At 42.3% G+C, this 12,659-nt stretch overlaps 1 protein-coding gene across 5 annotated transcripts in view; it reads right to left on the bottom strand.

The window, feature by feature from the left end:
• Positions 1 to 12,659, bottom strand: part of PRDM5 (PR/SET domain 5) — a 192,377-nt gene that overhangs the window by 46,923 nt on the left and 132,795 nt on the right. For all 5 annotated transcript variants that reach the window (XM_033938221.1, XM_033938203.1, XM_033938213.1 and 2 more), the window contains one exon: positions 10,783 to 10,876. In XM_033938221.1, coding sequence (XP_033794112.1) covers positions 10,783 to 10,876 — 94 coding nt within the window. The remainder of the gene's footprint in view (positions 1 to 10,782; positions 10,877 to 12,659) is intronic.

Consider the following 12,659-nt stretch of genomic DNA (forward strand, 5'->3'; position numbering starts at 1 on the left):
ATTCAGAATATATCTAAAAAAGGGGAAGTCTTGCTAATAGGTGATTTTAACATGCCAGATGTTCATTGGGGTATCCCTATTGCGGGGTCCTCTAGAAGTAGGGAGATCCTGGAATCTCTACAAGGAGAACTGTTCCAGCAGTTGGTAATGGAAACTACATGGGGTGGGGGTCATACTAGACTTAGTGCTTACAAACGGGGAAAGTGTTTCTGATGTTACAGTGGGTGTTCATCTGGCATTCGTCTTGAATCCCTGGAGGGTATTTCCCCCTATAACAGCCTCCGGAAGAGCGTTCCAGTTTTCCACCACTCTCTGGGTGAAGAAGAACTTCCTTACGTTCGTACGGAATCTATCCCATTTTAATTTTAGAGAGTGCCCTCTCGTTCTCCCTACCTTGGAAAGAATGAACAACCTGTCATTATCTACTAAGTCTATTCCCTTCATTATCTTTAATGTTTCGATCAAGTCCCCTCTCAGTCTCCTCTTTTCAAGGGAGAAGAGGGCCAGTTTCTCTAATCTCTCACTGTATGGCAACTCCTCCAGCCCCTTAACTATTTTAGCCGCTCTTCTCTGGACCCTTTCGAGTAGTACTGTGTCCTTCTTCATGTACAGCGACCAGTGCTGGACGCAGTATTCCAGGTGAGGGCATTCCAGCGGCATGATAACCTTCTCCGATCTGTTCGTGATCCCCTTCTTAATCATTCCAAGCATTCTGTTTGCCCTTTTCGCCTCCGCCGCAAATTGCGCAGATGGCTTCATTGACTTGTCAACAAGTACTCCCAAGTCTCTTTCCTGGGGGGATCTCTCCAAGTACTGCACTGGACATCCTGTATTCATCTATAAAGATTATTGTTACCAACATGCATCACCTTACACTTATCAACGTTAAACCTTATTTGCCATGTCACAGTCCATTTTTCGAGCATGTTTATGTAGCTGAGAAGGTAAGGAATAAGAGGTTAGCTTTCATAAACTACAAAAGATCACAGAAAGAGGAAGACAGGCAAAAATATCTGGAAAAGTTGAGAGAGGGTGGTCGTGTAGTCAGGAAAGCACAGAAGCAAATGGAAGAAAAAATAGCTGACATGGTAAAATGGGGAGATAATACATTGTTTAGATATATTAGTGATAGGAAGAAGTGCAAAAGTGGCATTCTGAGACTCAAAGGTAAATGGGAGGAATATATAGAAGCTGATAAAGAAAAGGACAAATTGGTTAACAGATATTTCTGTTCTGTGTTCACGGCTGAAGCGCTGAGATTGGGACCGCAGAAGACAAACGTGAATAGGGATGGAGGAGTAATAGACCCTGATCGATTTTCAGAGGGTTGTGTATATCTGAAGGTGCTGAAGGAACTTAGAGAAGTTCTGGTAGCTCCACTGACTGACCTTTTCAATGAGTCTCTAGAGTCGAGAGTAGTACCGGAGGACTGGAGAAGGACGGATATGGTCCCTTCCCCACAAAAGTGGAAGTAAGGAAAAAGTAGGGAATTACAGGCCGGTAAGTCTAACTTCTATGGTAAGCAAATTAATGGAAATGCTTTTAAATCAGAGAATGGTCAAGTTTTTGTAATCCGGTGGATTACAGGACCGGAGGCAACATGGATTCACTAAAGGTAGGTCTTGTCAGTCAAATATGATCAATTTCTTTGGATAGATGTGCACTAGCCTTTGACAGTGTTCCACACCGACATCTAATAAATAAACTGAGTGTCCTCGGGATGGGTCCCAAAGTGACGGGCTAAGTTAAGAACTGGTTGAGTGCAAGGTGATAAAGGGTAGTGGTCAATGGAGATCGCTCTGAGGAAAAGGATGTTACCAGTGGTGTGCCTCAGCGATATTGCTGAAGGGCTGTTAGGTAAGATTTAAATCATTACACATGATACCAATATCTGCAATAGAGTAGACAAGCCGGATGGCGTGAATAACAAAGAAAAACCTAGCAAAGCTTGAAGAATGGTCTGAAATTTGGCAGCTAAAAATTAATGCTAACAAATGCAAGGTAATGTATTTGGGCTGCAAAAACCCGAGGAAACAGTACAGTTTATGGGGTGAAGCACTAATGAGCACGACAGAAGAGCGAATCTTGGTTGTGATTGTATGTGATGATCTTAAGATGGCCAAACAGGTTGAAAAGGTGACGGCGAAAGCTAGAAGGATGCTAGGTTGCGTATGAAAAAGGAGGTATTGATACCCCTGTATAAGACTCTGGTGAGACCTCATTTAGAATATTGTGTACAATTCTGGAGGTCCCAACTTCAAAAAGATATAAAAAGGATGGAGTCGGTCCAGAGGAAGGCTACTAAAATGGTGTGTGGTCTTTGTGATAAGGCTTATGGGGACAGACTTAAAGATCTCAATCTGTATACTTTGGAGAAAAGGCAGGAGAGGGGCAATATGATAGAAATGTTTAAATACCTACATGGCGTAAATGCGCATGAGTCGAGTCTCTTTCATTTGAAAGGAAGCTCTGGAATAAGAGGGCATAGGATAAAGTTAAGAGGTGATAGGCTCAGGAGTAATCTATACAGAAAGGGTGGTAGATGCATGGCACAGTCTTCGGTAGAGGTGGTAGAGACAGAGACTGTCTGAATTCAGAAAAGCCTGGGCTAGGCACGTGGGATCTCTTAGAGAGAGGAAGAGATAATGGTTACTGCAGATGGGCAGACTGGCTGGGTCATTTGGCCTTTATCTGCCATCATGTTTCTATGTTTAACTGTGTTGAACATCTGGGGATTTTTTTTTTTTAATCTAAAATGTCATCCCTTTTCTATGGATTCCATGAAGAATCTGCAGAGTAGAGAATGACATGGGGACAAATTTTTCCCGTCCCCACAAGAATTCAATTTCCCCGTCCCATCCCTGCGAGTTCTGTTGCTGTCCCTGGCCCTGCCCCATTCCTGTAAATTCTGCCTTAACTGCACAAACCTCGAATGCTTTTGATTTTCAAGTGTTTGAGGCTTGTGCAGATGAGGACAGAATTTTCAGGAATGGGGTAGGGACAGGAAAAGATCTTGCCGGGATGGGACAAGAAAATGAGTTCCCTGTGGGGAGGGGGAAAAATTTGTCCTCGTGCCATTCTCTACTGCACAGTATGTCCTACGTAATCTCTACGGCCAGCCTCAGCCTCATCTCTTCAACTCCCACTGTTCTACTTTCTAAGAAACAAAAAAGATACAAATGACTGTACTGACATATGCCAACATGCATGGAGAAACAATTAAGAACCTACATACGGAAAAGGAGTCTTGCTAGGTTAACACCAACGGTCTATGAAGCCAAGAATTTTGTTTCCGATAGTGGTTCATTTGGGTCACTTGGTTGATATTGAGGGAAAATCCCTCCTGCGTTGTTCACACCCCAGACCCAGGAGTTGGCAATTCCCACAAATGCTCAGCTAGACTTGTCCTCTAGAAACCTTTACTAAACCAGCTAATACTACTAATCATGACCACAACCTCTAGCAACAAATGCCAGGGTTTAGTTGTGGACTGAATGAAAAAACAAAAAACATTCCCATTTATTTTTGAACCTATAACCCAGTGGTCTTAAACTTGCAGCCCGCCAGGCACTATTTAGAGGCTCTGGGTTTGTTTATCATAATCACAAAAGTAAAATAAAACAGTTTAGCTATAAATGACAATATTATTATTAAGACTTAGCCAAAAGGAAAGATTTATAAAGTATAAAGAGTTTTTACGTCCTGCAAAATTGTCATTTCTTTAATAAGACATTAACTATTTTTTCTGCGGCCCTCCAAGTACCTACAGATCCAAAATGTGGCCCTACAAAGGGTTTGAGTTTGAGACCGCTGCTATAACCTGTTCATTTCATGGAGCATCCCCTGCTCCCAGTTATTTTTTAACACAGAGACCTTTACTCCATGTGCACCTTGTCCATGTCTACCAACATGACACACTTTCAGCCCCTTACAGCACAGATCATCATGCTCCATCTTTCATTCAGTCTTCTTAGTCTCACTATGCAGACAAAAGTTAGGTGAATTTTGGTAGACAGTGCTTATTTCTGATAGAGAAGTCAGGAATTTGGAAAAAAAAGCAGGACCGGAGAGAAAGGTTAGAACCTGAGAAGGAGAAATCTCTCCTGAGGGGCAGGAACCCAGCTCAGCCAGTCTAGAAGGAGTGAAGAAGGTTAGTTATTTTTTTTTAAAATTTGAGAATTTTGCTTACATATCTTTCAGTAGGGGTCAAAGTGAGTTACATTCAGATGCACCACCTGTTCCTTCACCCCAGAGGGCTTTTAATATAAGTTTGTACCTGAGAAAATGGAGGGTTGATGGTTAAGTGACTTGGCCATGATCAGAAAATGTCTTAAAAAGATTTGAATCCTGGCTTCCCTGGTTCTCCAGAAAAATGGACATAAAAAGCTGAAAAATATTATAAGAATAAATATTTCATTAAAACTATGAACAATTACAAAATCTTTTTCAAAATGATTCGTTTTCTTTCATTTTTCCCTACCGCAGTGGGTCCCACTGTCGGCTTTCCTCCTTGACGGCTCCTCCCTGCGGTTTCTACTTGTTTTCTCTTGTGACAGCAGCATTTAGGTGAATCTCCTGACCTTAAATTATAGGGTTTTGGTTTCATTTTCAGGCAAATTGCTGGTTCTTTGACTTGGTACGATATGTTTAAATAGCATTTCTGGAACTGTTTAGTGCTCATATGGAAATGTGAAAATTAGGTTTCATTAGATTCAGTATCTCATATTTATGTAACGTAGAAATCTGATGGCAGATAAAGGCCAAATGGCCCATCCACAGCATCCACTAACTCCTCTCCCTAAGAGATCCCACGTGACTCTCCCAGTCTCTGCTCCACCACCTCTACCGGGATCCTGTTCCATGAAACTATCACCCTTTCTGTAAAAAAAGTATTTCCTTAGATTATTTCTATCATCTCTTAACTTCATTCTATGCTCTTGCAATCCGGAGCTTCCTTTCAAATGAGAATCTCTTCATATGTACTTATGTCACAAGAACATAAGAGTTGCCCTACTGGGACAGACCGAAGGTCCATCAAGCCCAGAATCCTGTTCTAACAGTGGTCAACCCAGGTCCCAAGTAGCAAAACAGATTCTATGCTGCTTATCTAGGAATAAGCAGTGAATTTCCCCAAGCCATTTCAATAATGAAACGTAGAAACATGATGGCAGATAAAGGCCAAATGGCCCATCCGCAGTAACTGTTATCTCTTTCTCTCTTCGAGAGATCCCACGATAGAAACATGATGGCCTAAGGACTTCTGTTTTAGGAAATTAGCCAAACCCTGATTTTACTACATTCTCCGGCAATGAATTCCAGAGTTTAATTACATGTGGGAGGAAATATGTTCTTATATTGTGAGTTCTGGAGATCCACGTGAAAGTAAGAAATGCCACACTGGGACAAACTGTAGGTCCATTAAGCCCAGCATCCTGGTTTCCAATGCTTTGTCTTGTTACCTCCGTTGACGTTTCAGACATCAAAAACTGTAACAAGGCTGCTCCTGCACATAACTCTGAAAAGGCTGCAGGCTGGCACCTTCTTTCCTAAAAACATTACCCAAAATGTCAGAACATAGAAATCAATTAAGGTCATATGTGTGGAAAAATAGCCACAATGGCAAATGTGTGGGCATTTTTTTATCCGACGGTGTGGCCATGCGATTTCTGCTCCTTTGCTCTGTGGTACTTAGAAGAGGCAGCATCTGCCCAAGGCAGACAAACAATTAAGAGATTAGGACGTTTCATTTAGAATGGGAGTGATTAAAACAGGCACATAAAGACTTGAAAGCAGCCTCCTGGATTTATGGGCTTTATAAATTCAATCCCATATAGACACCTTTTTGCCTTCTTAACTACAATTATCCTCCGCTTGTCAACCGGGAAACCCGGAAACCTGGAACTTCTCTTCTTCTCATCAACACCTATGAGTAAGGCCTTAGGAGATGGTAAGAGGAGCGAAGGGTTATCAATAGCCAGATGGTGCCAATTGGGGCACAGTCATAAAAATACAAAATCAATATACTCGTACTCTTCCATGACTTAATCTACATTCTCAAAGCAACCACTGAGAAACCGCAAAGCCTCGCCCATTCAAGGTGTATGTTCTGCATGGATTTGGGCAGCAGAAATCCATGCAGAACATACACCTTGAATGGAGAAACACTAGCTACGACCTCAGAAGAACGGGACTTGGGAGTAATCATCAGTGCAGACATGAAGGCTGCCAAGCAGGTAGAGAAGGCCTCATCCAAGGCAAGGCGGATGATGGGATGTATCAATAGAAGCTTCGTCAGCCGTAAACCTGACGTCATAATGCCACTGTACAGAGCCATGGTGAGACCTCATCTGGAGTACTGTGTGCAATTCTGGAGGCCACATTACCGTAAAGATGTACTTCGAGTTGAGTCAGTCCAGCGAATGGCCACTAGGATGGTCTCCGGACTCAAGGGTCTCTCATACGAGGAAAGACTGGGCAAGTTGCAGCTCTACTCTCTAGAGGAGCGCAGGGAGAGGGGTGACATGATTGAGACATTTAAGTACGTCACGGGTCGTGTCGAGGTGGAAAACGACATATTCTTTCCTAAGGGACCTTCAGTCACAAGGGGGCACCCGCTCAAACTCAGAGGAGGGAGATTTGGTGGTGACACCAGGAAGTATTTCTTTACAGAAAGGGTGGTGGATCACTGGAACAAACTACCGGTGCAGGTGATCAAGGCCACTAGCGTGCTCGACTTTAAGAATAAATGGGACATCCACGTGGGATCTCTACGTGGGTCGAGCAGCACTCTGACTTAATGGGGTGGGACAGTAGAGTAGGCAGACTTGATGGGCTATAGCCCTTTTCTGCCATCATGTTTCTATGTTTCTATCCAGAAAGCTGAGCACATCTGAAGCCATTAGGCATTTCCTGGATGCTGGACATAACACATAAGGCAGCAAAAAATCCTTCTTAAAACAGTTCTTAATGAAGGACGTTACATGGCGGGACTCAAACCAAACCCTGCCTGAATCGGACAAATTGAATGGCATGGCTTTTTAATGCAGACCAGCCTTCCTCTCCTAAATAAAACCCATAATGGTGTAGTAGCTGTAAATACAGACCTCTTAAGCTACCCTTCCTTTTCCCTTATGGGCTGTACGACAGGCAATTTTTATACAGCAGATAGAGCAACTAAATGGAAAGAATGGAGCAGGTGACGCCTACATGGTCTCTCTATCTGTACCCTTCTGATTACCTGGGCCTTTCCCCAGGAATAAGAAAATGAACAGCCCCTAGCACCAGGACTGCTTAAAACTAAGAGCAGGCCAAGTGATTAACCTTCTGGCCCAAGGATTCCTTCATGCCACTCTTCCTACTCTCTCCAAAAAATGAAGTACGCCACATGATTTCCTTTACTATTTATGAACAAGCGATAGAATTCATGTCAGAGTTCAGGAATTAACCCCAGCTCCTCCTGACCCCAACAGGATGTAGTTGAGAATGTGCTCTAGTGTTTCAGGTGACTCATAGATTTTTTATTTATTTGCTCACTTTCTTAGCCCGTTCTCCCAAACGAGCCCAGAACGAGTTACAAAGTATATATCCACTAAGCAGCATCTGGTGAGAGTAGGTGGCATAGGTGCGTTGCCTCTGAATGGCATTTCTGGGTGCCTGTCCTTAAGGCGCTGGGTTTGTGAAGAGGAAGGTTTTCATGGCCTTCCTGAAGCTCCAGTTCTAACTGATGGGGGGATGGTGTGCCATAGTCTGGGTATGAAATACGAGCAGGAGTGTTTGCGGACTGTTTCGGTTTTGAGGGAGCGGCCAGGAGGTATGGTCAGTGGTTTTTCTCCTTGGGACCTCAGTGGTCACTTTGGGAACTAGATTTGAAGTTGGAATCGTTTCGTGGAAGGTTTTGAAAGCGAGCATCAAGAAGGCATAGTGTTTTTGAATGCTTTCCAGTGCATGGAAGCTAATGCAGGAGTAATGTGGTCACAAATGCCAAGGCTTTTCAGGAGGCGGATTGCAGCATTTTGCACCCTTTGGAGGCAGGAGAGAGTTTTGGTAGGCAGGCCCACTAGTAGTGTGTTGCAATAGTCTAAGTGGGATAGTACAAAAGCGTAGAGTAGTTGGGCGAAATCGGGTTCTGAGAAGTATGCACATATTGGTTTTAGCTGGAGGAGGTAGTCGACGGAGGATGATACTAGTTTGGATACGTGATCTGTCATTGATAAGTTTGAATTTAGAGTTACTCCTAGGCTGCGGACATTATCCTTGGGTGTAACTTGCTCCCAGTAGTCCAAGTCTTTATTTCAGTTAAGCAAGACTGGAGATTTTTCATTTGTGTGTCTCGGTGTCGGCCTAGAGGGAGGTAAAGAGCTCCTTCTGTCATTGCAGGAAGAGCAGAAACCATGCCAGGCCATGCTAAGAGAACTGTAATCAACCAAGGAGCAGTGCACGTGGCAATGATAGAAAAGTCAGCTTTCCAGACAATACATATTTGCACACAGAGATCTTTTTGTGGTCAAATTCTTTTCAGGAATAATGTTCAATAGACTAAAATGAATACAATGATAACCTACTCCTACTATGAATTATTTCTATAGCGCTACCAGACGCACGCAGCACTGTACAGAGTCACAAAGAGTAAGAAGACAGTCCCTGCTCGAAAGAGCTTACAATCTAAACAGGCAAGACAGACAAACAGTCTGATGGATACAGTTAAGGGGAAGGGTTAATCAGCGGGCTGGGTTGGAGGGCAGAGGAGTAGGATGAAGGATTGAAGGTTATATCAAAAAGGTGGGTTTTCAGACTGCTTTTAAACAAGGACGATAAAGCATTCAGTATACATCAAAAGATGCCCAGAAGCTGAATATTTATTCATTAATTAGGTTCTAAAAACAGGGACAGGAATTCACAGGAGAAAAAACCCTCGGATCAATACAGTGACTCCCAAACTGCACATTAAGGCAGGGGAACTGCGGCATATTTTAAAGCCCCTTCAAAATGGTGGCACTTGTGAAGTTGGCTGAGCCTGCCTGAGGAAGTAAGCGACTTGCTTCAGCTGCCAACCTCGTTACTCATCGGCATACTCCATTCATGCAGAACATGGATGCTCTTGAGATGTTTGCATTTTCCCAGGTGAATTATAGTTGCATCCTTGGGGTACTTCTGGCCAGCCAACCACTCCTAGGAAGATTCATCAATGTTCCAAGTATTTTCCATTTGGAGATAATAACAATCAGCTTAAATACCGCAGGACCGTGAAATGATTCTGAAACCATTTCCAGATTCATATTTCAACAACTTTTTCTCATCCTTTCTGGAATTTCCTTTGATCACTTTAATGGTAAAGCTGAATATATATTAAAGTTTAAATTCAACAGGGCTGGCTGCAATCAAGTCTTGCTGTGTTTAGTCATCTCTCCATCAATGGAACACTTCCGAGCGTGACTACCTTCTGACCTATATTCACCATCCCAAGGGAGGAGATATTTGCTTCACTGTCAGGTTGCATAAACAATCTCTGTTCTGCTAGTGGGTAATGGGTCCTCAAAAGTTGATCTAATGAAAGTTTGTTCTCTTAGGCTTCTGCAGCTGGCATCACGATTGTAGCGGTTTTCCAGGTCTTGCTGCATCCGAGTAGAAAGAACCGACGTTTCAGCCATCATGCTATGGCTTTCTTCAGGGTATACCGTGAGGTCTGCAGTGTGTCTTTATATATAGTGGGTCCATGGACCCCCAAGAAGAGAGGTAGGGTTAGAAGCTATCCTTCAGAGCATCCAAAACCTCCAGTCTTGAACTGCGTTTGTTCCTTCAACCTTGAAATCGTCCAGGCAAAAGGGCCACTAGCAGAGGAGGCTATGGCCCATCAGCCCGGACATGCAAAGTCCACCTCTTCTGACGAACCACAGACCAGCGATGGTGCAGGATGAGGAGCTGAGTGTCCAAGTGCAGGCTTGGAGCTCATCACTCGGAGAATAAGTCAGCATTAGTTCCAACTCGCAGAATGTGTTGGCACTCCCGGAGATAGTAAAAGCTGTGGTTCAGAGTCAAGGTGGACAGAATTCATCCATGGAGGTTGAGCAGTGGCAGAATTTGATTCCATCGGTCATGGTCTCTGGTCCTTTACACAAGGACCTAATACTGCTCTTTTGGTAAAGCTTTCAGTGGTCATGCTGGACTCCATTTGAACAGCCCTGTGAGATTGGAAGCTTCTGTGGCTAGGACTTTGGAAGAGCTTACTAGAATATCCTGGCGCTGGAGTTAGAGAAGGTGCAACAGAAGAAGAGCTTGAATTCTATTACAGGGAGGTTGGTAAAGACAGAACAAAACCCGGAACAAGAAGAGTCACTTGTTGACACTCGAGATCGATTCTGCAGGTTGATCTAATCAGATATCCGCATTTGTCCACTCAACCATTTTGCCACGCAGGTTGTTTGTTCCATCTGGAGAGCCTTCAGGTCAGACTTCGGCAACAAGTCATGAAGAGCATCCTCCATCTGATTCTGCCAGGTACTTGCTATGAATCCTGTACTGAGAACTGCTGCCCACATGTTTACACATCTGCTGAAGATTCCTGCAAGATCCGTGAAAAGTCATAGCTCCGTTTTCTTTCCCTACAACTTCATCAAGTAGGAAGCCACTGCATTTTATACGTTATTAGCAGGCATTAAACTAACCTATTGACAGTCACTTTCCCAAGTCCTGGTACTTAAAGGAGGAAACGTTTTGCACATTCTCCTTCTCTAGTTACCTAAATTCCTTGTTAATGTGCTCTATAGAAGAAGAGCGCATCCCTACCTGTGTGGCTTCTGATGTGAACCCGCAGGGTCCCGTTGCTTGCAAATTTCTGGCCACAATATGGACAGATTTTCTCCTTCTCTCCCGTGTGCGTCTGCATGAAGAACAAAGAGGGGAACAAAGCCGTAGAAAGATTAGACAAAGCTGTAACAGATTAAGCAAACATAATGATGATTAAATAGCCTCACGTGGATCATTTTTCTCTTGTCAGCTTTCTCCCTGGTGCATGTTTTTTAGATGGTATGAATTAAGTTTTCCAAGCAATTGTTTCCTTAATTATGGAATCTATTACATCAATGACAACAGAATATCACATACAGGTTTTAAAATAATCCATCATGGACGTCTCCAATTCTGAAAGTGGTCCTAAAGTGCACAGCTTTCTGACACTTTCTTTACAAGCTGGAAAGGGGATTTTATAACAGAGCAGCTGGTGGAAAAGGCACACAGCTACTTTTATAGAGATGTAAGGAAACACTCTGAAAAGAATATATAAATAGCCTTCCTGGGTCAAACCAATGGTCCATCAAGCCCAGTAGCCCGTTCTCATGGTGGCCAATCCAGGTCCCTAGTACCTGGCCAAAACCCAAAGAGTAGCAATATTCCATGATCCAGGGCAAGTAGTGGCTTTCCCCATGTCTTTCTCAATAACAGACTATGGACTTTTCCTCCAGCAACTTGTCCAAACCTTTCTTAAAACCAGCTACGCTATCCGCTCTTACCACATCCTCTGGCAACACGTTCCAGAGCTTAACTATTCTCTGAGTGAAAAAATATTTCCTCCTATTGTTGTTTTTTTTTTTTATATTTTATTTATACATTTTTCATTCTTACAATAATTTAATTTTACATAAACTTCAATTAATACATGAAAAATTGTGATTACAAGTAATTCATCTTATCACATAAAATATAACCCTCCCCTTTCTTCATTTCTTATATCCATATAATATGCATTCCCACCCTTCCTCAATCTAATATATCCATTACTAATGTGCTATGAAACCTGATCATTGGAATATCGAGTCAATTGTTCCCAAATTTTCTTAAAATTATGAATATTTCCCTGTTGTAATGCTATTGTTTTTTCCATTTTGTATATATGACAGACTGAATTCCACCAAAATGTAAAATTTAATTTGGTGTAGTCCTTCCAATTTTGAGTTATTTGTTGCATGGCGACCCCTGTCAATATTAATAATAGTTTGTTATTGTTTGCTGAAATCGGACTCTGAGTTCTCATTGCTGTACCAAATAGTATAGTATCATATGAGAGTCCTACATGATTTTCTAGTAATTTATTAATTTGGGGCCAAATTAGTTTCCAAAATGCATTTATACAGGGACAAAAAAAAATTAAGTGGTCTAATGTTCCGACTTCTACTCTGCAATGCCAGCATCTATTAGATCTAGTACTATCTATTTTTTGTAAACGCGTAGGGGTCCATAAAGTTCTATGTAACAAAAACAACCAAGTTTGACTCATAGATGCTGACTTTGTAGATCTTAATCTCCAGGACCAAAATCGTGGCCATTGAGATTCAGAAATTGTCTGACTAATCTCAATACTCCAAATATCCCTAAGTCCAGTTTTCTTTTTTTTGTTTAAAAATCCATTTAACAATTTATACCATTTTGCGGCTTGGTGACCCAAAAAATCCGTCTGGAAACATAGAACCTGCAGACTATATTGAGTATTAAGAGCTTTCCATTCAGGGAACCCTGCCTGAATAGCTTCAATTGCAACCATTTAAAATATTGTGTTTTATTTAATCCAAATTTATGTTGCAATTGTGAAAAACTAAGCATTGCTCCTTCTGAAATAACATCATTCAATGTTCGTATACCTGCAATTATCCATTGTTTCCAGACGATTT

Source organism: Geotrypetes seraphini, chromosome 1 (genome assembly GCF_902459505.1).
Source record: "Geotrypetes seraphini chromosome 1, aGeoSer1.1, whole genome shotgun sequence".
Lineage (NCBI taxonomy): Eukaryota > Metazoa > Chordata > Amphibia > Gymnophiona > Dermophiidae > Geotrypetes > Geotrypetes seraphini.